Genomic DNA, 27,875 nt, shown 5'->3' with positions numbered 1-27,875 from the left:
AATCCTATAACCAACAGTTAGACGCAGGAAAAATGGCTGGGATAATTAAATAAAACACCTGAAAAGTTAGATTGCTGCCATAAAAAATCATTACCAACCTGAAGATGGTTTATGATTTTGTCTAATACAAAAGAGTGTAGGCCTTAAGATTTAAGAATCAAGAATACAATAACAATAAGAAAAATTATTAGTTTACATTTTACCGTTCACGTTATATTTACATTGTAAACTAAATAATCGAGTATAGTATTGTTACTATTGTACACATTTACAAACAAACTCATTATCAACTCATTTTAAGTAGTGGTTTTTTGTTTTTCCTCGTTAAGCCTACTCTAACACGCCCCTTTTTGGGCAGCTTCACTCCACCTTGGCGCCTTAACATTTTCCACCATTGCAACTTCTTTGCCACCCTCTTATTACCAACACGTGGCCCATTCCCCAGCCGTCCGATCGTACCTTTTGAACCCTTTTTTGATTTCTTTGAATGCCGAACATGCCTCAATAGCCCTTCCATCAAGCCATGAAAATGTTTTACCTGGTGCTTACGTGGCACGCCACTGACCGTTGATTTCTTTACCTTTTGAATCCCTCTATTATCATGGTGTAGCATTTTCTTCAAGGGCTTCCACATGGAATTCTTCTTCTTGTGGCCCACTAGGGCATGACCAATCTCATCATCATCATCATCATCATGGTGATGATGGTGATGGTGATGATGATGATGATGAAAGATAAGTCCTAGTTTGTTCTTGAATTTCCTCAACCGTCCGATTGATTTTTTTGGGCTCCTCCTACGGCTTGATTTGAATCTTCTAGTGGGACCCACATATGAACCAATAGTATCTTCTAAGCTACTTTCACTAGCAATTCTCAATGTGGGACCAATGTGATGTTGGGCCCTTGGTAATGAATAACCATAGCTCTCACTACTTTCACTTGTAATTACAATCCTCTTATGATGGGCTCGGGTTTGGCTTGGCAATGAATAACCATTACTTTCAATACTGCTAGGCCCACTACCTTGTTCATTACTAGCCCAACTACTTTCACTTGTGGGACCAATGTGATTGTGGGCCCGAGTCTGACTTGGCAATGAGTACTCATAGTTTTCACTATTGCTCTCACTTCTACTACTGCTACCTTGTCCATTACTAATAGAGAAGTAAGAATCTAAAGAAGAGCTGGGACCATCTGATTCATCATGAAACTGACGTGGCAAGATCTTGTTGTGTGGGTCCTCATGACTAATCTTGTAGGTCCCTTTTCTTTGGTCTAGTCCTAGTAGAGTTGGCTTGATTACCTTTTGATGTTGCCCAAGAGAATTAGTGGACCTCACTGACTGAGGTGGGATGGATGGTCTAGATCTGACTACCTTCCTAGTTGTCTCAATCTGAGCCGTTGGATCTTTTAGTTTTTGACTCTCTTTCAAAGGCTGACTCATAGGGAACCTAAACCCGTGAACATAATCACCACTCTGGCTCACAAAATTGTCATTCCGACTTGCTGCTCTACTCAGTAACCCAATTCTACTTCTGACACTCGGCCAGCCACGTGCTCTTGCAAATGATTCACTGTCCCCACCTCCAATCTGACTCGCCAGCTGACTAAGCGAATAAATGGGCTTGCTTGCTGGGCTCAAATAGCTATCAAGTTTCATACTGAGTTGACTCGCCTGCTGACTCGGTAATTCACTTCGATCCAAACCCAAAAGTACAGGCTCATCAAGATTGCCCAGCTTGCTTTTTTTACCAAACCCATCTTTAATTTGTGTCAAAGGTGTAACTGGCTTAGACACCAAACCCAAACTTGTACTAGTCATGTTAGAATCCACAATCCCAGAACAAAGTTTCAAAGCTGAAATGTGGGAATCAATTTGTTTGATTGTACTAGCAACATCCTTTGAAAAATCACTAGCCTGGTCTGGTTTCTTATCTATAAGATGAGTGGGACTATATCCAAGTCCTGGTTCAATAAGCCCAGTTGCTAAATAGCTTGAGGAACTAGCAATGCTTAGACTATGTTGGAGTTCATGCATTCTTTTCTGAATTGAGTTCTCTTTCACTTGTGGTATTCCTTTTGCTTGCACATTGAACACATTAAAAGGGCCTAACTGATTGTGCAGCTGATGTTGATGAGTACTTTTCATGCTTAAACTTGTGGCTTTATTGTTAGTTATGTTGTTTGTGTCCTCAACTGAGTTCTGCCTCTTCATGCTGCTTTGCTCACAAATCCAATGTTGTCGCCTTTTGTACTTGGGTTTGCTTGAAGATAGCATGGGAATTGCTTTCTCTGGTGTTGGTTTCCTGGGTGGCAACTCATCTTTTTGTGAAGTAATTGTTTGGAATTTTGACCCTTTGCTTGAGGCCTGAGTAATGAGGGGAAAAGATGTTGAAACTGGCATAGCCTTTGGTGTGTTAGAGAAACCAGATTGTGCTGCTATAATCTGTTACACCAGCATGAGAAGATAAATTAGGCAACAATCATCATATAGGAATGATTTCCTTTTCCTAATAGGATCCAAGAGCATGCTTTGTTTTCTTTAATGTGTAGTCTGCTCTAGAAAAAAATAATAATAAACTTCATTCACAGTACTGAATGACAAAAATGTACCTTTGAATGGCTCTCAAAAACTCTTTCTCTTGCATTGTCAAGCAAAGTTTTCAAAAAGAGTCGTGCTTTCTCATCCAACTGTTTAAGAACAAGAAGGCCATGTTAATATTAAATCATACCAAAAGAGCATTGAATGTTTACTATGTTGCTAAATACCATAAAGATGCTCATTCCTAGTGTTTAAAAACTTACAAACTAAAGTGACAATGAATGTGATTGGTGTTAGCAAAATAACATAATAAACAAATTTCTTGGTTACCTTTTTCTTATTTAAAAATTGACACATTAATTTGTAGAGCTTATGGAGTAAAATTTGTAATATTCCTAGCATCACTCAAAAAAGATATACACCAGAAAAGGAAAAACAACTATACTGATTTCTTTGTACATTCTCAAGATTCTTCACAAGTATCTATAATCAAATCATACAATGCACAAAGGCGTACAAAAGAATAGAGTATATTGCCACAATGCTTGAGGAGAAAAATTAAAATTAAGAAACAAATTCAAAAAAATTTTCATTCCCGTTGTTAATTTTTTTCATAGCCAAAATAATGAGTGTGGTAGTGAAGTAATACATTTGAAAGTCAAGACTCCATGACATGGTAGGTCAGAGGAAATAGATTGTTTCGAGATAAGAGAGCTTACATTTTCTGAACTTTTGCTTTGTAGGCCTTCATCAATATTTTGAAGGAGCCCATATAATTGTCTCAAGGCAAGGAGATCAGATTGTACTTCCTCAAGTTCCATCTTTTCTCATTAAGAAATCTGTAAAGTTAATTGAAATCAAGTTTAGCCACAAATAATTGATTGTTGGGTAAAACAATCCAATTCCAACCTCTATATAGGTGGCTAAAAGAATCAAAATAAAGTAAACTGGATATCATATGAAACAGTGGATGTCATCTACATGGGACATAGTTTCATCCCAATGGTCTCAAACATGACCACTACTCCAAAATCATCATTCTGAAGGTAATGTTTGCACAAAAAAAAGGGCCATTTAAGAAAACAAGTTTTTGGTAAAACATACACACGCATGAACCATGCCATTAATTGCATTTACAGATATATTAGCAAAATAAACAAGAGAATAAAATTATAATAAATAAATATAAAAAAACAAAATAAATCACACATAAAAATCTAGATCACACTAATTCGAAAAACAGCAACAAAAACAAAACTTGAACAAAACCCATATAAAATCTAGAAAATGGAGTTAATTCAGACTCAAGAATTAAAAATTCTCACATACACCCAATTTCACCAATACAAATCATCAACCCAGAAGAGCATTTAATACAATGCATAAATTCAACAGTGAATAAGATTGAGTCTGTTTAATATCAGAGTAAGAACTCACAAGCAACTTCTGTACATGTATGAAAGCAAATAGATGATGACGATGAAGCAGAAAAACAAAAAAGTGGCAGATTTGAGATAATTTGTCAACTTTTTTTCTTGAAACCTTTTATGGGGTTTCTGTCATGTACTCTGAGCTATGCTCTCTTCTCCATTTCCTGCCTTCTTATGCGCTCTAGTTTTGGGCAACAAACACAAACAGTGAAGGGCTTTTGGAAACACTGAATTACACTTGTTTAGTGAGGAAGTTTGTGGCGGTTGGGAACGTTGAGAATAGGTGTCTGTTGTTGATGAATGAGAGTGAAAGTGCCTGCGTGTCCTTTTGATTTAAGGTTTCAAAGGTTTGTAACTGCCGAGTAAAATGAGTCCAAGGAAAATTGGTATTTTCATGTAATTGAGATTGGGCCGATGCCCATCTTTTTTGGTTGCTTGGGTTTATGTTTCGGAGGAAAGAGGTGGTCTGGGCCCATTTATAATTGTTAGATTTTAAATGTTAGAAATTCTAATAAAATGTAATGAATTACTTGCTATTGTCTTAACACAAAATGTCTTTTGCTTTTTTTTGTTTATATAGATAAAAGCAATAACACACAACGGTAGAGAGAAAAAGATTTTTTGGAATGGTCATTGTTAACAAAAGCCCTTGTGGCATTTGTTTTTTTTTTTTTTTTTAAGAGATAATTACAATGTTAACCTTGCAATTCAAATCCTTTTTCCCCTAAACCCTCAAGCATTTTGTGCATGGAGAGGTGTCAATTTAGCTACAAGACATTTGTTAATAAAATGTAATGAACCCTTTCCCTTTGTGGCATTTGTTAATAAACAATTTTAAAAAAATTTTAAAATTATTTTAATATTTTTATGATGAAAAATATAAAAAGTTGTCAAAAAGTCAATTGTTTTTTATTTCATATAAAAATTTAAAAAAAATATTTCATAAACTAATTAGGGCACTTTACACTCACGTATATCACTATTTTTTTGACTTTACCCACTTGAATTTCATTTAATAGATAAATACATACATGGGTAAAAGGAAGGATATTTTTTTCTTTTGCCACATCATATCAATGTTCGCTCTTAAAATAAAAAAGAAAAAGAAAGATAATTTACACAATTTTACCCTAAGCTATCACCCGATTATATTTTTTTTGAGAATCAATTTTGCATTCAAATAGTTCAGAGGGTTATTACCCTAAGATATTCTTACTAATAATAATAATAATGATAACACAGTAATAATAATAATAAAAGTGTTCAAAGGATGATACTGTTATTTTATCCCATCCAAATGCACCTTCAGTCCAGATGATTCGCAGGTACACTCACACATGACACAAACGTTCACAGAATTCACACTTTCTTCTAAAACAAACAACTACCAAGTCCCACTTGCATTTAAAAACTTCTCTCTCAGTCTCTCTCTCTCTCAATCACAAGGACGAAATTTCAATGAGAAAATCTCAAAGAATGGGAAGGAAAGAGAGAAAGCTGGTAGAAACCATATCAATAATCGACGAGGACTCTCCTTCTCCAACTTCTGGTATGTTTTTCTCCACCGTTTGATCACTTTCCTTTTTAGTTTTATTGTTATTTTTATAATTTATTCATTACTTTGTTTCTGAGAGGAAAAAAAAAACATAAAAAAAACTAAACTTGATAGTTCAAAACACACAAAGATTTGAACTTTATGGTGCAAGACTCTTAGTTTTTTCGGGTTCTTAACTTGGTACTAATTTTTAATGTTGAATTCTCTTAATGCTGAAGAAAAAAGCAGTGTAATTGCAAACTGTTTGTTTTATTGTTGAATGTATGAACAAGGGTTTCACATTGTTTAAATTGAATTTGCTGACAAAGAATCAGTGTGTTTTGGTGTTTGATGGAAATTTAATATAACCTATTTGTGGGGTTTATTTTATTTTATTTTTTTGGAATGTCAGTTTGATTTGGAGTTTAAATGTTTTTTATTTATTTATTTTTTCTTGTTTGGGCAAATTAAACAATGAAAGAAACCACCAAATCTTACTCACTTTGCAATGGTATAGATTAGTCAAGTCTGCATTGCTCACATCAGAAATTTGACAAAGGACAGATAGAGAGAGAGGAAGTTATTATTATTATTATTATTATTGGTAAGGTATACACGCACCCAATAAGTCTTGAATGCAGGGCCTCACTCTCCTTCCTATTATTATGGGAGGAGGAAGTGCCAGTTGGGCTATAGCTCATTGGTGATCGGTTGTATTTTTAATTTGGAATGACGGGACCAAAATAGAGGACTGTTATTTATGGAATTTTTAGTATAATTGGCTTGAGGGAGTTGTTTTGTTATAAAAAAATTATGCTTTATTACATTGATTTGTAGAAGCTTAAAATAATTTCAGCATAGTGTCAATAACTAGTGTGCATTCTGTACCTATGTATGAAATGCGGCGTAATGAAGTGGCATGCCTTGCTTACTCATGTCTAGGTTTTTTGATTTTGTAAATATTTTAGGGAGATGTATTTTTGAGTCCCTGGTGAGTAAAGGGAAAAAGACTGAACAAGGTATTAATTTTTTTATTATTGTTGTTATCTTTTGCCAAAACCCTTTTGTTTCTATTGATTTGGACTCCATCTTTTTAAAATGTTGTTCTTTGTGCTGAGCCATTGAGGCTTTTGTATACCCTGAAATTCTAGGCCTTGGTCCTTTTAATCATTGCTATAAATTTTTTACTTATAACAACATATGCGTATTTAGTCTCTAGGAAATTGGGGTTGCTGAACTTAATTATGTCAGTTTCGTAAAATTTTTAGCAGAATTTGAAGTTTTCTTTTGCTCTATATTCTTAGCAACCAAATGGATCAATGAAACCTACCCTATGCTTTTGTGCTTTGGTCATACCTGTTAGAAAGGATTTTTATTCTGCGGTGAATGATGGGGTTGAATGAGCTTGTTTTGCCTTGATAAAGTTTCTTGGTACTCAAATTTCAAAGCATGTTGCAGTTTCCATGAAGGCTCGCAGTAATTTGATTGAGCAAGAAGCTGACATGATAAAGAGGGGCTTTTTAGCAGATTCTCCAATGATTCTAGTTGACTTTCCTCGCCGTCGGCGATCAAAGAGGAAAATTAGGTCTAAGAATGCAACGTGTATGCAAAATAAGCTTGATAGTGGAGCTTTTGAATGTTATTTCCAGTGAGTCTTGATCTCAATTATTCTGCCATTGGAATAGTTGTCTCAATTTTCATGCCCATGATCTGAATTAAAGTGCCTGACATGTATAGGAATCTATGGAGGAGCTTTTCAGAAGATAAGAAAACGTCCTTTACATACCTCGATTGCTTATGGTTTGAGTTACATAGGAAATCGGCCTATAAAGCCAAGGTGCTAACATGGATACGGAAAAAGGACATTTTTTCGAAGAAATATGTTTTGGTTCCTATTGTTTGCTGGTAGGTTTCTTTCCATTAACTTGACTATAAACATTTTGTTTATTGTCAATGGATGGGATTTTATGATGCTGCCTTGTTTCTTTGTCCTAGAGATACAATCAGATTTTATTGTTTCAAATACCATTTCTTTAGGCGTCACTGGAGCCTCTTGATCTTCTGCCACTTTGGTGAGAGCACAAAATCAGAAACAAGAACACCATGCATGTTGTTGCTGGACTCACTTGAGAAGGCAAACCCAAGGCGGCTTGAACCAGATATAAGAAAGTATGTATAGCAAAACCTGCCTCCATCTGTAGGTATAATTGTTTATTCAATGTTTTTTTTTTTTTTTTTTTTTTATTCCTTCAGATTTGTATTGGACATCTATAAAGCAGAGGGTAGGCTTGAGACTAAAGACTTTATATATCAAATTCCTCTCTTGGTGCCTAAGGTGATCATTAATACATGCTCTTGATTAATTTCCACCTCAATCCTCCTGTTTTTCACTTGTATTTTCATCCAGAACAATAAGAAAGTGGAATTATTTTATATAATTTTAGGTGCCACAACAGAGAAATGGTGAGGAATGTGGCAGTTTTGTTCTCTACTTCATTAACTTGTTCATGGAGAGTGCTCCAGAGGATTTTAGCACTCAGCATTTTCCTTACTTCGTGAGTTTTCTCCTTGGTGTCTCGTTTATTATATGAAGTACCAAAACGAATATGTAGATGTTGTGCTGGAGTTAACCTTTCTGTAATTTCCTGCAGATGAAAGATAATTGGTTTACCCCTGAAGGCTTGAAAAGCTTCTGCGAGAAAATTGAGTCCTTGAAAGAGAAAAGTGATGTTGATGAGCTTCTGTAGTTGATTTCTGACAGCTTGATAGGTTTAAGGTTGTTGTTAGGGTATTAGGAAATGACAATTTTTCCATATATTTAATTTTTAGGATGTGTTTATGTCAATGAGGCATGTATATAGGTAAATAAAGGTGCTAATTAATGATTAATTTACCATTTGGCTATTTAGATTTCTTCTTTCCTTCCTCTTCTGTGTTTGTTTCCTCTCTCTCTCTCCTGGGAATTAAATTGATATACAGTATGATGACACTCCATACCTATAATGTTCATGCATCTGGATATGAGTGATTCTAAGCGGTCTCAAAGTACAGTGATGGCAATAAAGGCCATAACCAATTGCAGTACCAGCACAGCAGTCTCTAATTGCTACATAACCTACTTTAAAACCGTTGAGAACTTTTGATCAACCAGGGCGTTTTAAAGGGTAAAACACTTTGTTTGATGATTATGATGAAAACAGATAAGGAGAAAGGTGGGAAGTGATCCCTCTCAAACCTATTCTGCATTTCTCAATGTTTGGATACTTTTTATATTGTATTTTTATTCCTTCTCAGAGTCACTACTAAAGACTTTACAATGTTGTGTGTGTGTGTGGGGGGGTGGGGGGGGGGGGGGGGGTGGGTGGGTTGGGCAGCAAATTTATGCTCCATTTTACCAGTCAAAAGGGGGAATAAAAGAAAAGGCTCCATTTAAGATTATACATATTCCTATGAGGATTATGATCCTTTTTATTTCCTAGTTTTCATTAAATATTATAAATTTTAAGCTATATTTATTCACTTTAAATGATATATTATAAATTTGAAATTATATCATTCACGTTGAATGATGTAACATCATGTATATTGTTAGATACAAGAAATAAAATCTTAACCATATAATAGAATCTCTACATCAAAGGTTAGTAGCAAAGATTAGGATGTCCTCATGGAGAATCTTTATGGTCCCAACAGCATGCTCATTGACATGGCTCAATTGAGTGGGTCGTCCTTGACTTTTTTTGGTTATCTTCTGATGATCCAGTGATTCATTGGATTTTTCTCAATGGACCAAGCTTGATTGAGTAAGATGAGTTCAGTTTTGTCAAGCTTACTAGTAATGACTAAATATCAATAAGAGGTTTATGGTTCAGTGACATTGTCCTATCCATCCATAGAAGAAAATTTGGGTTCTAATCTCCATTCCTTGCATGTTGTAAGCATTAAAAAGAAAGAAAAAAAAAAGGCTTAATATCAGTAGGTTGAAGTTAGTATATACAGCATGTGAAAAAACACTTTCCTGTAAAACAATACAGTGAAAACCCCACTTCTTCAGAAACCTCACAGATGTGGCATTCCAAAATGTGGTTGATACAGCTTCTCCCTGCGCACCACCCCCCCCCCCCCCCCCCCCTCCTTTTTCCTTCTTCTTCTTCTTCTTCTAGTGTTTACAGTATGGAAGATCTACTTCATAGTCATCCCAGTTATCATCTTTTTCACCATTCCTTTTCTTAGGAGCTTCCTGTTTAGCCTGGACTTTTGGTAGTGGGCGCCTGAAAATGAGTATTTCATATCAGAAAAGACTCGTTAACTCATTGTAAAGATATTTCAAAAAGAAGAATACCTTAAAAAACAAAGGTGGGTATGAAACAAAATGAATATTTTAGCAATTCATGATGTAGTGCTAACAAGGCCCAGATATAACTAGACATACTCATCAAAAGAGACGCATAAATATGAAAGGGAGAAATAATTCAAGATTCTAAAATGAACCTCAAATTTTTGCAATTACTAACAGTCTAAGGCCATTAAGATGAAATTTTCCTAGAATAAACAAAAACACCAAAACATATCTTCGCCAAATTTGCAAAAAAGTAAGAGCAATGAAACGAGAGAAGAAAATAAACTACTGGGCAAAGCTAAACAAAATTGCTCCCTTTTGTTGTAGAAAGAAAAGAAGGTACATTTTTATTTTGATCATCATTCTCAACTTGTGCCAGGGAAGAAAACAAAACACACCCTCTCTGCCAGTCTTTGTACTTCATAATGCAAACCATGCTAATATGTTACTTCCTCTTCTTTAACTGACTTGCAAAGTCATGCATCATACGCTAAAGCTTAGTAAACTGATATTAAATAGTGTATAACTCATGGGATTAATTTTTGATAAGTATAACACAGAGGATTAATTATAACCAATTTAAAAGAAGCAGCTAGTTAATTAATCAACCTAAGGAAAATTATGAAATTCATCTTCTCACCTAGTACTACATAATTACTAACTTCTCTGTGCATGACTCTTTTAAGTTCAGTTACAAACACAATCATGGGAATTGCAAACATGTGGGTGATGCTACTTTCTTGAAATCACTCTCACAGTAAAAAATTTCAATCTCCAGCCAGGGTTAGCAGCACAAAGAATATATTTTAACAAAAGCTACATTTGTTTTATTGCCTTAAAGACTGCATATTCACATCCAAAGCAGCAGGTAAAACCTTCCCTCCTCAACCCCCCCAAAAGAAACACCACCAGGAGTATTTGGCCTGTAATTCTATTGAACTACATGTTGCTTCCACTAATACGGAACACAAACTTCAAGTCCATCAAAGCAGCAACGAAGTTTATAACCCCAAAGCCTAGAGAGTAGAGACCACTCTTAGCCCAGTGCTAACTGACTCTCCCTCAAATAATTGCTTTATAATTACAATAGAGCCGTTCATGTATAAAATTTACATCAAACATCACCGGCCTCTTCACTATTTAACACACCTTCATCCTTCAGTGGGGTGAACAAAGGTTACATTGTGATCTTTCAGTCATGCTGAAAATGAATAGTTACCATATATTACAACATATCCCAAAAGCTTAAATTCCATTTTACAATTATTCTAAGGCCAGGGCCAACTATAATGACATCCTTTGTGATGTTCCATGTCTGTAATTCGAACCCCATCTCCCTCTCTACCCTCCCCCACCGTCTATCTATCAAAAAACAATTATTTTAAGGTTTCCTTTTTATGTGTGGGTCTAGACTTCTCCTAGTAAGTAAGTTCAAACCTTTTTATTTCTAATAGTTTGAAGTCGCTTATAAAATTACAATAATTCTAAGATTACACCCAATTTCACAACATATTGATAGGGTCACATTTCTACTCATTCTTACATAGATTCACCACTTTTGGCCGATCACTCACAAAGTCACAATCAACCACATTAACATGTGAAATTGAGTAAATCCATAGTATTGTTGATTAAATTACCTCTTATCCAAAAAGCTACGTTTAAGCATTATTCTAACGATCACTATTTTGTAGAACTAACATAAAACCCAAAGCTAGAATATTTCTTTCCATTTCTTTTCTTCCCATTTTCTCTGCTACCAACCAGTCCCACAGAAAGTAAATAAATTTGCTTATGAAAAAAGAAAAAAGAAAAAGAAAAAAAGAAATAGACAGAAAGAGGACAAAAATCCAAACCATTTTCGGTTCCTTCTAGCAGCGTCACGTGCCTTCCTCTTCTTCTTGTCGTGAGTATTCTCAAAATACCTCCTCCTTTTACACTCTTGGATCACACCAGCCCTCAACACCTCTCTCCTGAACCGGCCCACCAGTTTATCTTCCGGTTCATTTTCACCCACTATCACCTGAACGTTATAGCAAGATTTGAAGTAAAGGGTGTTTGAGTATGCCAGTGCAGGACACACTATTGGGTTGATGTAAGAAGAACAACTCGGAGTTGTGGGGTCCAAGGTGGTGGACACTAGTGAGACCCACCCAGATGGTGGTTTGTTGGGAAAGTGGAGACTTGAGGGTGGTGGTGGTGGTGGTGGTGGTGGGATGGGTTGTTTTGAAGGGAGAAGAGAGGAGAGAAATTGAGAGAGAGATAGTGAGGTAGCCATGGCTATGGCCTATGGGTTGATGGCTTTGAAGATTGAAATTGAAGAAGAAGATTGTGAGCCAGTGGGCCCAGAGCCGAAAACAAGAGAAAGAAGCTTGAAAAGATTTCCCAGTTCTCACTTCAGCAATGGTTGTCTGTACTTCGTTTGTTTTAATGATCGGTTTGGATTTCCTCACTTCAGCAAAGACTTGATATGTTTCAACTTTCAATTGCATGTACAGTTTATGGAACACAACATTATTCTATACAGCATTCTGGCAAGTTGTTGATACAATAATATTCACAGCAGCCACAAATAGAGCTTGTTTATGGTAAAAGATCCTTGTAGTCAAGTGATCTTACTTAATTTTCTTTATAAGGATAATAATAGTTCAATTTTCTCCTTCCCCAATTATCTTATCATTGAGACAATTGAAAAAGAGAGAGTAGTTTGCTCACATTTAAAGAAATTATTTGAAGTAATAATTATTAAAATAAAAGATATTACTGATTTCTTCTACATCGTTTTGAAAGACAAATGTAGTAAATGATATTCGTCGCTAACAATTTATAACATCCAATATTATTATTCATTATTAAAAAAAAAATTAGAAAAACTGCCACAAGAAAATTAATTAAGAAAATTTAATTTTTGCGATAAATAATTCACATAACTTTAATGTCAATATATTTAACAATCATACAAATTTAAGAAAAATATATGTTCAAACAAAGCCTACATATCACGAGCCTAGAATTAACAGCTTGGGACCGTACAAAAAACCTTACAATGTAAGAAAAGATTAACAAAATTAAAATTCCACAATTGAATGAGGGATTTTAATTGTCCCCTTGGAGAGATTGGAAGGGAGACCAACACCCTTTGCCTTGAATGTAGTTTCCGCTGATTCTAGTGCTCGGGTAGCTTGTAGGGCCATCTCAGAATGGAGTTGGAGACATGTCATAGCCATCTAAAAAAAATAAAATAAAAGAACCCAATCAGTCATGTGAGCATGGATAAAATTTTAAACAATTCCACAGTAGATGAAATAAACGAAACAAGAAAAAAAAAAGAAGGTTTTCTTAAAGTGCCAAACTTCTATTATATCTCAGGAGTCACATATGCATGGTTCCAGAATATGTTCTCAATTCAGCAGAAGTAGAGTTCTTCAAATTTCTTATGGGTAATCCAAACATCACCGTGTAACCAAAAAAGGATAGTAGCTAGCATTCAGAAGAATATACTTCATGAATGACTGATTCACGAAGCATTATAATGATGAAAGCTAACTTTTCAGAAATGTGTTAGCCGACGAATTAGTAGTAGTTGTTATGGATGGTAACAACAAAGAAATGATTTTTGCAAGTATATTTCACAATGTTAATTATAGCATATTCTTTACTACTTGACTGTTAGCTTCAGCAAAATCTGCAAGTTCAACACACAGGCAATATTATACGCATGAAAGAGATGGTGAAGATGAAAAATGCAAGCACGAATTTTGAGCCTCTATGGACCTTTTATTGCTTACCGTATAGCACTCTCTATCTGTGTCTGACTCAATCACTTGAAGGGCAAACGTACGCACCCATTCAAGCCCAATAGAAAGTTCAAGATTTCCTTCAACCAAGGAAGATGCTACATTAGAAGGATGAAGTGCCACCAATATGCATGAGGCAGCAAAAAGAACAGCTCTTCTGACATATGCTTCCTTGTGATGGCATACCTCCCTGCACAAAATTAGCAACAGGATTCAGGGACAGATAAACAAATACTTTCCACCTAAGTTTTAACATGCAAAACGATGCACAGATACAAAGGTGAAACTGCAATGAAATAATCACCATAAGCCACCATTCACCCAATTTTCACTTTTACGCCACTTCTATACAGACACACACACAGGTCAAATAGTCATTTCTACCCAGCCATTAGATATTGACCATCTCCAGGGTATCACATCATATCAAAATATCAACATACTGAATTTTAATTAGTACCTAGATCTTAACAAATCGAGAAGAAGGGGAGCCAATGAAGATGCTTCTGGGTGCATGCTTGCACATTTCATACAAACACCAAGCATATGGATGAGTTTCCCCAGGACAATAAAATCTCTACCTAGCAAGTCAACACCATGTCTTTTCTTATCAAAACCCTGCATGGCAGGAAGCATAAAGGCAGCTGCATACACGGGAAACTTATTATGAGACCATTCTATCTGGCTTTCTTGTTTGTTTGATGATCTTAGGCTCCACCGGCGTGTCTTCCCTCTCCTGATCTGACCAGGTTTTGAGGGAAGTTCCCTCTCATAACGAGTAGACCAGTTCAGCAAAGTTTCAGTTTCTGAGATCTCCTTCCAAGAACTAGCTCCAGCAGGCCCTCTGCTATTAGGTAAGAACCACGGTTGACTCTCTGAAATGCTTGATATGAGGGGCCCTGTTTGATATTTAGGTTTTATAGTTTTAGAATTAGCAAGCTCCTGAGCTGCATCTGTCATGACGTCAAGTATCATAATGCGTTGGCTGACATCAACATTTGACGAATATAGTAGTTTGTTTAGAGTATCCAGAGATTCTAGAGGACATGTGACAAGCAAGGCAACCAATGCTCTTTGCCTCTTGTCTTCGGCTGAGTCCTCCTCACCTTCTACAGCTAAGTCAGAGCAACGAACCTGCACCAGAGTTCTAGCAAGATCACCAGCTAAATGGCTAAGCTCATCAGGTGATGCTCGCACAAGTTTTTCAGCAACATCAAGTGCCCTCTCCACCTACAATATAGCATAGGAGCAATTAATGAACAAGAAGACAACTTTGTTCACCAACTTTTGATGAAATAGGTTGAACCAAGGAGATTGCACCAAAACTTACTCACTAGTTAATTGCAACCACTTAGTAAAACTAACTCCGTTAAAAGTATAGGGTGGTGGATGAAATATAATTGGCTTGTGTGAAATTTTACCAAAAGAGATCTCACAAATTGCACAGAAATGTGGCTCTTTTCAGTACCACAACTGATATTTTAAGGTTTACTATCAGCAGAGTCTTTCAAAGAATTTTTTTATTAATTAAAAAAAAACTTTAGAGAACATAACTGATGAATTTAAATTACTTACCCCATCAGCATCATCAGATTTCCGTAGTGCCCCAACTACATCAACCAACTGTGAAATTTTTTTTTTCAAATCTGTGTCATCATCTGATAAGTCATAAGGCTGTAAAGATGAGTCACCCGAGGAATCAGAATTCTCACTTGCATTATCATCATCATCTTTATCAGAGACTGATTCATTATTTAGTGTTGCTGGATCAATGATCTCGTCTGGATCGACAAACTTGAATTCAGATAATTTCTTGTTTTTTCTCTTTAGATTGTTGCTTATCACATTCTTGGTGGTATATTTGAAGTCTTTTTCCTGTGCAGAGCTAGATGTTTTACTTTCATGACCATCCTTTTGCTTGCAATTTGAGGTATCCAGATTCCTTTTTTCAAGGGTAGGCATCCCAAACTCCCAGTCAATAATGTCACCAGTACAGCTATCATCAAGGTATAGTGGATTTTCTGGGTCAATTACTTTAGAGAATGCTAAAGCAACACTGCTAGCCATTTTCCGAACTAAATTATTAGGGCTCTCCAACCTACCTGCCAGCAATAAAACAAGATATAAGAGGAATACCAACCAGTCACATTACACATGACGCTATACCAATAGAATGAGGAAAAGCATCTACAGCTGACTCCTTGAAGAATCAAATGCATCACATCTTTAGTCTCATCTAGGTCCTTTTTAGACATCTTCTCCAGGCAAAGGCCTACAGCTGCAGATAAATCTAAAATAAATTAAGGGGCAACAGAATTTGAAAAAAAGAAGAAGATTTCTGTAATGCACAGGGCTTGTTAGAGAACAAAACAGTTTATTAACATATGATATCCAGTGTTTTCTTATTAATGTTGAGGCTTCTACAACTTGTACTGTTACAGGAATTTTCCCTAAATAAAAGTGAATTTTTCAGCAACAGGCTTAAAGGAATGACAAAGGATACAAGTTTGCTGCTCCATTGGGGCTGATTGCACATATTCCTTTTTAGACCACACTGCTAGCAGACGCTGCACAGTGTCTAAGAGACCACGGATATTATGACCTTTTGTGAGTGAAGTAGCATCAGGTGGGCATTCAAGAACAGAAAATTGAAGGATCCATCGCAGGCAACAGATAGGAAATATTTTCCAGTGTAAAAATTTGTCAACAAACATGGACCTGAGAAAGAAGAGCTACGAATTTAAAATCTGTGAGTAACAGGAACACAACAGCAATGTGTTCTCAGAAGATGGTAAAAAATAAAATAAACTAAACTAAGTAAAATGAATTTGAACAATATTTGATTTAACTTCATTCTGCCAGAAAGCCTTAAACCTCTGTGTGTATGATGAGTTAATCATGGATAGAACAGACTGGAGAGTTTTGTATCTCCCAATTGGCAGGTATTGCAGATATGCTTTGAGTTTACTAGCATCCACCTATGGCTGACACCATTTGAACCACTTATATGAGTCTGCCTAATTTAACTCCAAAATGTGCACAATATTTTTTGGACTTCATTGTTGTGGAACAAATAATATACAAGTTACTTCAATCATTAACTTGCATTTAGTGGTTCTTTCATACAGAACCTAAAAAAAGGCAGTATATTTTCAAGTTTTGAATACAATTTAACCTTAAAGACAAATATATATGCATCTAGCAGTAGCCAATTTTTGAGAGGTACCATCTTCCAACACCCTAGATCAATTACATGTGTGTGTGTTTTTGGGGGAGGGGGGGGGGGGGGGGGGGGGAGGGACTGAATCCATAACATAAGGCTACTCATGTTGTTGTCAAATAATGGTAAGATTTGAACTGCCTGGTAGTGAAAGGACCAAAACTTGGAGGGAAGATAAGAGATTTTTCCTAATATACAAAATTTGAGAATTTTGAAGAACCACTCTTAATTTAAAAAACATTTATTTTACATAGAAAAATCAAAACAAGGAAGAAACATTCTATAGTGGGACATCTATCTCTGGCCTGGATTTCAGCTTATAAGAACTAGCAAATTGATAATTGCAAGTTCTTCATACAGAAATGCAATTTCTATTTCATATGCAACAATGAAAAATCAATTCACTATTTTCAAATTGTAGATTATCTACACAACACACTCAACACGCATAGAGCTCTAGTGCTGCCAGCTCCACTTGGCCATAAATTAACTACAAAGCATGTTCACTGACCTCACTGATGTCTGATTTTTAAAAGTCTGATGAAATAATAGCCAAAAAAACCAGTAAGCTTCAACATCACTTGCATGTTCAATAGCTAAATAATGCAAAAGCTGCTCAGACAATCTTTCCACAGCATAAGGATCTTTGATTGCTTCAATCATCTTCAACCAAAACCGGGAACCAAGGTCTGACTCAAATACATCAGCTACAGATGAATCAATATTTGATGACAGAAGGCTCCGAACATGCCTGAGAACCCGTGGAGTTATTTCACTTGAAATCACGTCTGTCAAAAAAAAAAAAAAAAAAAAAAAGGAAAAAAGCAGTTTAATGCTTTGGTTGCAATTGTAATCCATTTGGTAGGACATGATAGAAGAATAATTAATCCATTATATCAAACCCAAAGCAAAATCAACCAAAACAGAGATGGTTTTAATGGCTCAGATAAGCTAGTTGTACCAGCCACTGTGTTTGAGAGACAATTAACACCTAAGGATGTTGATGGTAATACTTGTCAGGACTATGAGCCCGCAACAACTACCACAGACTTAATAGGGTGCAGGTCTTATTCTGCAGCATTTTATTACTTACAACCAATTAGGGTAATTACTTCCATCAAAATAACCAAGTGCATATAGACAGGCATGAACATTTCAATACATTTTCCTTACACAAACCCATAATCCCAATTTCTTCCAGTAACAACCTGCGCATATGTTTTAATCAGCGACTTATCCAGAATTGAGATTTTATGATTTCATGAGATTTAAGTTTTGATAAATGAAACTAAGAAACTGTGTAACCCATGATTGTAAAATAGTTACCTTTTCAAAGAAAAATAACTTATTGAGAATGAGCACAGTCATGCATATGCACACACATGCACACATCACCATTTTTATAATTAAAGAAAATTTCAGTTACCAGAAGATCCACGTCGACAAATACGAGAAAATGTTTCCCCAACAAATAACAAGGCATCACCCATGTCGCTTCTGTTGCAGAGAGTCCCATTATCAAATAGTTTCTCATCCTTTTCTTCTGCTAATGAAAGAAGTTGAATGGTAATTTGCTTGAAGAACGAACTATGGTACTCTTGTTAAGAATAACAATAACTAAAGGCAGTAACACATATTTGATGTGTATTAAGTATGGATATCATATAGTGAAAACTAGAAAGTGGATAATACAACATTTTTTTTTTTGATAGGTAGATAAAACAACATTCAAATACGTTGATCATTTTGACAAAAACTTGTGAAAGCACAATTGCATTCTTGGACAACCCACTATATCGAGCAAAGAGAAAAAAGGATACTGTGATGAGAGTGAAGTTGGGGCTCCCAATCTTGCTTTGTCAGGAATAGATGCAATTATCTGCGCCACCCTAGATACAACTGGCATTAAACGTTCACTCAAAGAATTTTTGGACTGCCAAAATTCTCTAGCCATATGAAGCACCCCATCATTTTCCAGCAAGCAGAGTACAAGTAATCTGTAATAGTTGACTACGATGTAAACAGATTGACTAATAATTTATTATGATGTCTTACATATTATTACATATACCTGAACATACAATTTAATCATTAGACTTTTTTTTTTTTTTTTTATATAAGTAATCATTAAAAATTCTAAAACTTTCAGTCCTATGAGTTTGATGAAGAGGACACATGGAATTCAAATGTACCACATCAACTATTTTAGGGGTAAGGGCATGTATCAGATAAAACAAAAGCATGTCCTCAAGAGACATAGAGAACTATATGTAAAACATAAAGGAAGGTTCTTGCACCAGATAACAATCTATTAGTCATAGGTCCTTTGAAATTTACAATGGCATTATCAACATACTAATTAATATCAGGTTCTTAAAATGACCATGATTTTCTATTTGCAAATAGGTTAAAACTGGCAACGCAAGTAGATTCAGAGCTGAAACAGCATGCAAAACAATTTTGAACTGTAGTTTTGTAAAAATGAATAGCAATGATCTAGTCATGAACCATCGTGATAATAGGTGTCAACAGCCAATATGAATTGAGGATTCATTCGTCATGTTCACATTGCTTTGCAACCACCACTAAAAGCTTGGTAAGATAATGGTCTTCTGTATTGACTAATTTTCTAATCAAGTATGTGCAACCAGAGCTAAACAAAGCTGTCCATTAAAACAATGAAATTACAACTGGGAAATGATAGTGACTGCAGTTTTAACAACTATGGATATAAGCATGTTTAACCCATACCTTTCAGTATTGGAGTGGACAGAATTAACATCATGGTCATCAGTTGCATTCTGCCGTAGACAAGGAACCAAGGTCTGAACAACCTCAGTGGCAAGTCCATCAACAAAGAAAACATCATAGACATGTATCCGCGCTGAAAGGGGGAAACAAGCTAGCCAATTGGAAGCAAGATCTGCGTGCAACAGCAATCTGTATAAGAAATCAGGGACATGCATCACAAGACTGCCAAAAGAGAAGGAAAATACAGACAAATATGGCAAAAAGAAAACACCACATACTTCTAAATTCTGGAAAATCAACCATCAGTTTTTTATTTTTTATTTTTTATTTTTTTTTATAGGTAATAGAACTTTTTTTGAAAAAATGAACATCATGTTCATGATGACAAACACTCTGGACGTGACGAAATTACAAAAAGCTCAAGTTCTAAATCTAACAGCTAACAAATTGTAGAAATCAACCATCAGTTAGAATCTTTAGGTTATACAAACCTTCTAACTCATGATGTCATCTAAGGACTTGAGAGCATACATTCTTTGCAATTAGTGAAACTAGAAATAATTATTTCTCAATGAGGAACTTGTTTAATTGGTAAGTTACACATACAACCAATGGGTCTTAAAACCCAAATTTCAGTTTTCCCAAAAAAATTAATAGATATTCTATTCCAAGCCAAAGTTTTGCCACATTGAAAAGAAAAGAAAAAGTGTTAGCTAAATATTCCATTTTCCCTATATATCTGTTTTCCACCAGGCTTTATTTTATTGGAATCAGTAATATAAAAACAGAAGAGTTTGTGTAGACAAAGATAAACAGACACAGCGCCTAATTACTTCCTAATCATGATATAAGGACAACACAATGCAAATACAAAGCAAGCACATTACCAAGTAACAGAAACTGAGCCAATGTTGGAAATGCAGCTCCTTGATAGAACGCTTGCCACCACTCCCTCCTCTTTTCTTCTGAAGGTACCTTAGCACTTAGGACCTGTGCACACACCACAAGCAGAATGCAACCAAAGAAATGAAAAATGGACCTTTCAAGAAAACCAACACAATCCACAACCTCTTCAAAATTTCCATGTACAAATTTGCACAAACCTGCTCTTTATACCGCTGATCAACACTACCTACAATTCCATAATACACATGCAAATCAGTCAATTTCGCATGAATTCAAACAATAAATTAAATTAAATCCTCAAACAGTGCAAAGGAATAGTTCCAATGTTTTTATCAATCCTTAAATAGAATTACTATTTTAAAACATTGAAAAATCATGAATTTCGATATTTCTGTATTACAATTCCAAAATCCATTACTACTGTATTACTATTCCAAAAACATTAACGCTTAAAAAAATTTAAAAAAGAAGAAGAAGTGAAGATAACCTAAAACACTAACCTGCCTAAATTACTCTATTACTATTTTAAAATGTTGAAAATACATCAATTTCGATATTTCTAAATCAAAATTTCGATATTAGTGTATTACTATTCCAAAATCCATACAAACTAAATCCAAATCGACATTTAAAACAAAATTCTTTGAACATAACCAGTCCTACTAATCCAAATTTGTTGCAAACTTCATGAATTTCGATATTTTCTGTTCGCTTCGCACAGTTTACGAGTAACGGAAACGAAGAAGGTGACTGACCTGAAAGGAGCGAGGAATCGAGAGGGAAGAGAAGGAGAGCGAGAGAGTGAAGTGCGCAAACGACTTCGTCTACGTGCTTGGCGCTCTTTATAGCTGAGATTACTTCGCTGACCTTTCCGATAAGCTTGGTTTCCATTTCTCTCTTTCTCTTCGTACTGTCCTCCATTACTAAACTAAAACTCGCTGCCAATGCTTGCTAATCTTTTTTTTTTTTTTTTTTTTTTTTGGTTTCGCTGTTGATCTTAGTGCACGAGAACGAAGACGATGAACCAGTGAAAACGTCGTCGCTTTGAAACTTTTTTTTTTTCGAAACAAACCAAGCACTATTTAGCCCCATTCTTATATAGCCCAGTACTATTCCCCACCCGACCCGACCCAATTCCGCCAAGAAGGTTTAAAAAAAAGACTATGAAGCAGTGAAAACGTCGTCGCTTTGAAACTTCTTCTTTCATTTTTTTGAACACCCTTGCTAAATAAACTCAGTACGGCAACAATTTTGTTAGTTGGCCGGATTCGGAACAATTTGTAATAATAGCATCTCGAGTTTCTGAAACTCGAGATCTAATTAGAACTCGAGTTTTAGAAACTCGAGTTCGTTGTTTTCATTCTACCTTACGTGGACAAAATTTCCACATGGAGCCACGGGAAATCGAGTCTATAAGACTCGATTTCTTGCAACCAGCAACACAAAAACCAGAAGCACTTTCAAACGGCACATTTGAAAGTGGCAGAACCCTTTCAACCTCACTCACTCTAAGACTCCGCCCTCTCTCACTCTCAAACTCACTCTAAAACTCCGCCCTCTCTCACTCTCAAACTCACTCTGAAGCCGTTCGTAGCGCCGTTCGTAGCCCGCCGCTCGTAGCCTGCCGCTCGTAGCCCGCCGTTCGTCTGCCGTTCGTGCTCTCTCTTTTCAGGTTCTGGGTTCTCTTCTTCTCATTTTTCTTTATGCGATTTTTTGATCTGTGTGATGGGTATTGTAAATTTGAGTTGTTTTCTGTTTTGGGTTCTTGAAATTTTGGGTTTTTGTAGCTCAGTGTTAGTGGTAGCACATCTCATGAAAGAAATAGAGATTCACTGCACCTAATAATCTTTTCTCACTTTCTCCTCTAATTTCTTCTTCTGTTTCTTTTACTTTAATGTCTTGGCATTTCAGGATTTTTTGTCCCTAAAAAATCTGGATTGGGTTATATAAAATACCAATAAAGCTATTTGATTTCCATGGACATTCAGTGTTTCCCCCTTAAGTAACTGTCCGGTGTTAGGCAGATGATTTAAAAAGCCAAGGCTTGGCATGTATATTTAGAGAAATTTATTTTTCTTTTTTGGTGAAATATACAGGTGATACCTTGAATCATATTTGTTATTGAGGGCTTATTCTGAACTAATTGTTGATGTCTTTTTGCTGGGTCCATTTGTTGTAATTGTGTTAGAAGGCTTGTCCGTTCTGTTTATGGGAACAGGTTATTGAAGAAATTCTAAATTATTTAAGTAGTTTGTTCTGAGATTCTTCAAAATTTGGTGCTTATTAACTCTTTCCGTAGTGGTATATCTAATGACTCATTAAAGCATATCTTCCCATTTTCTAATGATAGCAACATCTTTTAAAGAAATAGAAACCTGGTTATGCAGTGATTCATATATGCATTTTTTTATGCTTGTTTCTTTTTACTTTATTGGGTATGCTATTTCCAATTTTGGTTCGTCTATTGTGATAGTTTATAAAGTTTTTTGTGTGTTTGTTTATGTTATTAAATATGGGGTAATTGAAAAATGTTTAATTGGAAATGCTAAAAAGTTTTGGAACATTATGGGTGAGTTATTGTAGGACTAATGTTGTATAGGTTTTTTCACCTTTTAGTTGCTCATAGCTTGTTGAGAGAATAAGAAGGGTTAAAATTTTGGGAATTGGAATGAAAAATTTTGATGTTTAGCTTAGCTGAAATCATCACCCTTAGATGGAGCAGGCCCATACATCAAAAAGAGTTGCTTACTAATAAGAAAAATGTTTTCCATTTTGACCAATGGGTTGTCTGGAATTCCTATAGTTTTTTACTGACTCTGTGCATTTGGTAATTCGTTGAGCAGGATATATGTGAATTAGGGACCATTTTTGCTCCTGCTTGTATCGGTCATAGTTGGTATTTGTTGGTCGGTTTAAATGAATGAGAAAAAGTCATTATTAGATGGTATCTGATCATATGAAAGTTCCAACACACCATTTTAGGATATAACGATCAAATCACTTAATGTGCTCATTGACCATGAGATTTACATAGTGCAAAGTGGGTTCTTGTTAGCTTTGATTATTACTGTTGTGTTGTTGGTTTGCTTAGATTATAAGTTGTGTGATGGCTTTGCGTTGTGTACTTGTATAGTCTTGTCCAAAGGTACTCTCTCTTTCTTCTGAGTGCTTTCTCGTTTTTGCTTCTTAGACTCCTCTCTCTCTCTCTCTCTCCAATTTTAGATTTATGAATTTCATGATTTGACCTAGGGTTTGGATCTTTTTGGGTTTTTTTGATTTTTTGATTTTTTTTTTATTAATTGTGTTTTTTAAAAAATGATTGAATTTGATGTAATTGGTTTTGCATCATGTTTGAATTTGTTGGTTTGTTCTACAAGTTGATGATTTAGTGGTTTTGCATGATTTGCTATAGCTATTGTCTAAGTTTAGGTTTTGGGTTTCTGGGTTCTTTTCTCTCGGCCAAACTGTTGAACATATTAGAACATAATAAACTAACCAAAAGTAAAAGTAAGTTCACAAACTCAAATTCTCGGGAAATTACATGAGGTTACCCTCTGTTGGGGCGAATTGTAAGTGGTTCACATACCCTCTGTTTAAGCCTTACAGTGACATTTTAAAGCCCTATAGTGGTGTTTTCCTGCAATTTTTTTTTTATAAGTATCAGGTTTAGGGAGCCCTATAGTGGCGTTTTTAAGTCCTATAGTGACGTTTTAAAGCCCTATAGCAGCGTTTTTCTGTAATTTATGGAAATCGAGTCTTTAAAACTCGATTTTTACGTCAATTTTTTCTCACTTTAAACCCATCCTCTTATAAATCGAGACTTAAAAACTCGACTTTTATATTGGAACTCGAGTGGAGGAACACTCGAGATGCTAGTTTTCAACATTGTTTTGAAACGTGACAACTAACTAAATTTTTTAATATTTATTGTTATTTAGAAAAAAAATTCTGTTCTTATCTAGTTTGTATGCACTTGTAATGTTTAACTGTCATTTGAATCTTCTATATATATATATATATATAATTTTGAAGGTGATGGAATGAAAATATATGAACTCTTATCAAACATTGGCACAGAGAAATTGGGGTTTTCATAACCTTTTTAATTGTCTTTGCAGTATGGAGCCTCAGATCGATGAGGAGCTACAGTGCTTGCACCCCGGTCCGCTACAGGATTCAGTGTTGACGCGACAACCATATCACCGATCAGAGGCCATTTGGAATGGCGAGGTGAAATTTCTAGTTCTAACAACCGCTTTAATTTTTACGTTGACTTTGACTTTTAGTTAGCAAGTTCTTTCAAAGTTGTATTTCTAGTTCTAACAACCGCAAAAATTTTTATTGAATTTGTAGGACCCGGGCCCACTTGTGTGCCGTGGTCGCACTAAGGAGATGGCAAACGTTCAGATGGAAGATAATCGGGTGATTGACATTATCAAATTGCTAAGGTTGGAAGGATTGTTTAGAGCCCCTTCCAAAGAGATCGATAATTGCCTAATATCGGCCCTAGTTGAGCGATGGCGGCCGGAGACTCATACGTTTCATTTTCCACATGGTGAGATGACAATCACCTTACAAGATGTGGAGGTAATTTTCGGACTTCCTATAGACGGTGAGGTCTTAGTTGGACCGACTGCTGTGGAGGATGGGACTTGGAGGGATGTGTGCGGGGAGTTGCTTGGATTTACTCCGCCGAATGACAATAAAACTTTGGTGGGCCAAAGAATTCTCATCAGCCGACTTGTTGAGGCCATTGCAGCACCACTGCCTGAGGACGCAACAGAGATTCAGATACATCGGTATGCCCGGTGCTATATTTTAGCGCTAGTAGGGGATAAACTTTTCATGGACAAGTCAGGAGATAGGGTGCATCTGATGTTCTTGGAGTTTATGCGCAACCTTCGTGATCCGCGACAGTATAGTTGGGGTAGTGGTTGCTTGGCCTGGTTGTACAGGGAGTTGTGTCGAGCAAGTGAGAAAGGCGCATCGCAGATTGGTGGGGCGTGCACCTTGGTCCAGTATTGGGCATGGGCAAGGTTGCCATTCTTGTGCCCGAGGATAGAGCCCCCACCTGGATGTGATTATGGCCCATGGCCATATGCTCCACTTGCATTTAAGTAAGTGTTTTCCTAATATTTAGTTTGTTATGCAATGTACTCTTCTTAATAACTAAATTGTATTATCGTTCTTATGTTATTTGCTCATAATTGTAGGTGGGTGCGGGTGCGAAGCTCGAAGAGTAGGCCAGGTGGCACGGCCTTGATCCGCTATCGCGAGCAATTAGTGACAATGCAGCCAGACCAGGTAATAACATTCAAAAATTCGGTTTGGTTATAATAATTTCCCTTAAGAATATGATTGCTTCATCCTTTAACATATCTTTTGTTAAAATTGTGGTTTTTCCTTTTATCTATGTATTCTCCCTTGTTTCACCTTTTAAGATGCTATGATAATTGTTTTTTGTTTCTATTGTAGATTGTGTGGCAGCCATATGAGGCAGACTTCGGCCACCTTCCTGAGTTCTGCGTTGCAGGGAGGGATACGTGGACAGCCAGGGTGCCGCTTCTGTGTTTTTGCATAGTAGAGAGACACTACCCGGACCGTGTCCTTCGACAGTTTGGGTTGGCGCAGCAGCAGCCTGACGATGTTTTCTACGAAGATAGACTGCATAAAATTGACTTACGTGGGAAGGTGGAAAAGAATTGGAGGGAGGAGCATGGACCGTATATCATTTCATGGGAAATGAGACGACAACAACTTTGTCATGCACCTCCTCAGATTGGTGAGATGCCCCGCGATCATGCCTATTACGTCTGGTACCGTCCGGCCACTCGAAAGTATGTCGACCGCAACAGTGCTAAATTAGATATAATGGTAATGTGTTCTAATTAGATTTTATTGCCTATTTCGTTTTACTTGAGTACATGTATGAACGTAGAATCAGTTTCTATGAATTATAAAAACATATCTGATTAAAGAGTTTCTGTTACATATAGTACTCTAATAAAACTGTTAGTTTCTAGTTGAGTATTTGAGTAGATTAGTAAGTACTATATTATCCATTCATTAATTTATACATAACTGTCTCAAATATGATTGTACTGGTTCTTTCTCCGTTTCAGATTCAAAGCCATTTAGCGCTGTTGGCGATGCTTCCTGAAGGCAGCGAAGCTCACAACCATGTTCGGCGTGTCCTAAATAATGTGGTTGGCCTTGGTCGTGATCCTGTAGCAAATGAGGAGGCAGACAATGGCCATGAGACTGAACCAACAGCTACTGAAATCCCAAGCACAAGCGCAGCACCCATAAGTACACGGACCCGTGCTCAGCGTGCTATTGCAAGCCCAAGCACAAGCGCAGCTAGGGGCCGTGGTCGGCCTGTTACAGCAAGCCCAAGTACAAGTGCAACCAGGGGCCGTGGTATGCCTGCTACAGCAAGCCCAAGCACAAGTGCAGCTAGGGGCCGTGGTCGGCGTGCAACAACCCCTCGGGTTGTAACTAGTCCTGAGATGCCTGCACCCATCCCGCACTCATCTCCTCAGCCTGAGGTCCCTCCACACATCCCAGATGCATCTCTTCAGCCCGAGGTCCGTTCACACAGCCCACCTTCGCAGCCCAATTTTGATCTCGGTATTGATTACAATGTGACCCCTCCTATACTCCCCGAGACACCCTCTTACCCACCTACCAGCTCTACTGCACCCACTCCTGGCCTCTACTTAGAGCATCATTACCCACCTACCGCATCCTCATCTGACCCTCTAGGACCTCCGGTTGGGATTGACACTGTACAGCCACATACTGATGTACCAAACGAGCATCCCCCTCATCAGCCCTCACCTCCATGAGGTAGACCACATCGCACTAGAAGAGCACCCACTTGTGGGACAGGTGGACACAAAATAGGACGCCGAGGTAGCTCTATGGTATGATAACATTAATTAGAATTCAAATGCATATATTTTGTAGTTCACTTTCTTCTAATGATAACATTAATTAGAATCTTGATTGCGGAACTTCTAATGGAATTTGCAGCATGATGATGAGCCTAAGGATGATGCCCCGCAGCCTCCTCCCCCGCCCAAACATTACACAAGGGTTAAAAAACGCAAAATTGGTGAGCCTTGAGTAAGTGCTAAAGTCATAATATTTTAGCATTTTTCTTCTTCTTCTTCTATTATTCTTCTCATAGTTTCTTAATTTTTTGCCTCAGAATTGTTTATTATCAATTTATCACTAGAGAGTAGAGAGCTTGGGTTGTGTTGTGTTGGAGCAGAATTTGAAAGAGTGATTCATGTCAAATTTCTTATCTTAAAAAGTTAATATTTCTAATGTAGTGATTCATCAATTAGTTAA

General features: G+C 36.5%; 4 protein-coding genes and 1 long non-coding RNA gene across 6 annotated transcripts; 3 read left to right on the top strand and 2 right to left on the bottom strand.

The window, feature by feature from the left end:
* The first annotated feature begins 5,254 nt into the window (after window positions 1–5,254).
* LOC126703094 (probable ubiquitin-like-specific protease 2A) lies at window positions 5,255–8,410 on the top strand. The gene is made up of 7 exons (XM_050402007.1): window positions 5,255–5,521; window positions 6,965–7,154; window positions 7,244–7,411; window positions 7,544–7,675; window positions 7,760–7,841; window positions 7,951–8,061; window positions 8,158–8,410. Exons 1-7 carry the CDS (start codon window positions 5,431–5,433, stop codon window positions 8,251–8,253), a joined length of 870 nt encoding a protein of 289 aa, XP_050257964.1. The 5' UTR covers window positions 5,255–5,430; the 3' UTR covers window positions 8,254–8,410.
* Window positions 8,411–9,552: 1,142 nt separating this feature from the next.
* LOC126703136 (30S ribosomal protein S21, chloroplastic-like) lies at window positions 9,553–12,389 on the bottom strand. Its single transcript, XM_050402057.1, has 2 exons — window positions 11,702–12,389; window positions 9,553–9,777 (listed from the first exon to the last, which is right to left on the bottom strand). Exons 1-2 carry the CDS (start codon window positions 12,121–12,123, stop codon window positions 9,666–9,668), a joined length of 534 nt encoding a protein of 177 aa, XP_050258014.1. The 5' UTR covers window positions 12,124–12,389; the 3' UTR covers window positions 9,553–9,665.
* Window positions 12,390–12,732: 343 nt separating this feature from the next.
* On the bottom strand, window positions 12,733–21,583 carry LOC126701756 (uncharacterized). Of its 2 annotated transcripts, XM_050400104.1 has the most exons (13): window positions 21,275–21,583; window positions 20,717–20,745; window positions 20,501–20,603; window positions 19,614–19,785; window positions 18,683–18,859; window positions 18,289–18,449; window positions 17,374–17,650; window positions 16,146–16,360; window positions 15,834–15,932; window positions 15,218–15,744; window positions 14,103–14,872; window positions 13,634–13,832; window positions 12,733–13,072 (listed from the first exon to the last, which is right to left on the bottom strand). In XM_050400104.1, exons 1-13 carry the CDS (start codon window positions 21,438–21,440, stop codon window positions 12,914–12,916), a joined length of 3,054 nt encoding a protein of 1,017 aa, XP_050256061.1. In that variant the 5' UTR covers window positions 21,441–21,583; the 3' UTR covers window positions 12,733–12,913. The 2 variants fall into 2 exon arrangements, with proteins under 2 accessions (XP_050256061.1, XP_050256062.1); XM_050400105.1 differs by lacking the exon at window positions 21,275–21,583 and having other exon boundaries at window positions 19,614–19,802; window positions 20,717–20,747.
* Window positions 21,584–24,601: 3,018 nt separating this feature from the next.
* On the top strand, window positions 24,602–24,998 carry LOC126702759 (uncharacterized). The gene is made up of 2 exons (XR_007647838.1): window positions 24,602–24,749; window positions 24,873–24,998. It is a non-coding gene; the product is annotated as an uncharacterized LOC126702759 (long non-coding RNA).
* An 81-nt stretch (window positions 24,999–25,079) lies between these two features.
* Window positions 25,080–27,367, top strand: LOC126704319 (serine/threonine-protein phosphatase 7 long form homolog). The gene is made up of 4 exons (XM_050403315.1): window positions 25,080–25,636; window positions 25,733–25,823; window positions 25,995–26,393; window positions 26,642–27,367. The coding sequence occupies exons 1-4, from the start codon at window positions 25,080–25,082 to the stop codon at window positions 27,365–27,367; spliced, it is 1,773 nt and encodes a 590-aa protein (XP_050259272.1).
* Window positions 27,368–27,875: the final 508 nt, after the last annotated feature.

Source organism: Quercus robur, chromosome 10, assembly GCF_932294415.1.
Source record: "Quercus robur chromosome 10, dhQueRobu3.1, whole genome shotgun sequence".
NCBI classification, from domain to species: domain Eukaryota; kingdom Viridiplantae; phylum Streptophyta; class Magnoliopsida; order Fagales; family Fagaceae; genus Quercus; species Quercus robur.
This window is presented reverse-complemented; position numbering and strand designations above follow the sequence as displayed.

Bases quoted from the DNA above. Each gene is read 5' to 3' on its own strand.
- LOC126703136 (XM_050402057.1), bottom strand. From the start codon at position 12,123: ATGGCTACCTCACTATCTCTCTCTCAATTTCTCTCCTCTCTTCTCCCT. The intron at 9,778-11,701 runs GTTTGGATTTTT...ACTCATTTTCAG, and splicing joins GCTAGAAGGAACCGAAAATG to GCGCCCACTACCAAAAGTCC.
- LOC126703094 (XM_050402007.1), top strand. From the start codon at position 5,431: ATGAGAAAATCTCAAAGAATGGGAAGGAAAGAGAGAAAGCTGGTAGAA. The intron at 7,676-7,759 runs GTATGTATAGCA...TTATTCCTTCAG, and splicing joins CTTGAACCAGATATAAGAAA to ATTTGTATTGGACATCTATA. The intron at 7,842-7,950 runs GTGATCATTAAT...ATATAATTTTAG, and splicing joins TTCCTCTCTTGGTGCCTAAG to GTGCCACAACAGAGAAATGG.
- LOC126704319 (XM_050403315.1), top strand. From the start codon at position 25,080: ATGACAATCACCTTACAAGATGTGGAGGTAATTTTCGGACTTCCTATA. The intron at 25,637-25,732 runs GTAAGTGTTTTC...TCATAATTGTAG, and splicing joins TATGCTCCACTTGCATTTAA to GTGGGTGCGGGTGCGAAGCT. The intron at 25,824-25,994 runs GTAATAACATTC...TTTCTATTGTAG, and splicing joins TGACAATGCAGCCAGACCAG to ATTGTGTGGCAGCCATATGA.
- LOC126701756 (XM_050400104.1), bottom strand. From the start codon at position 21,440: ATGGAGGACAGTACGAAGAGAAAGAGAGAAATGGAAACCAAGCTTATC. The intron at 17,651-18,288 runs GTAACTGAAATT...TTTTTTTGACAG, and splicing joins TTGTCGACGTGGATCTTCTG to ACGTGATTTCAAGTGAAATA. The intron at 15,933-16,145 runs GTATCCTTTGTC...AATTTATTTTAG, and splicing joins CCCAATGGAGCAGCAAACTT to ATTTATCTGCAGCTGTAGGC.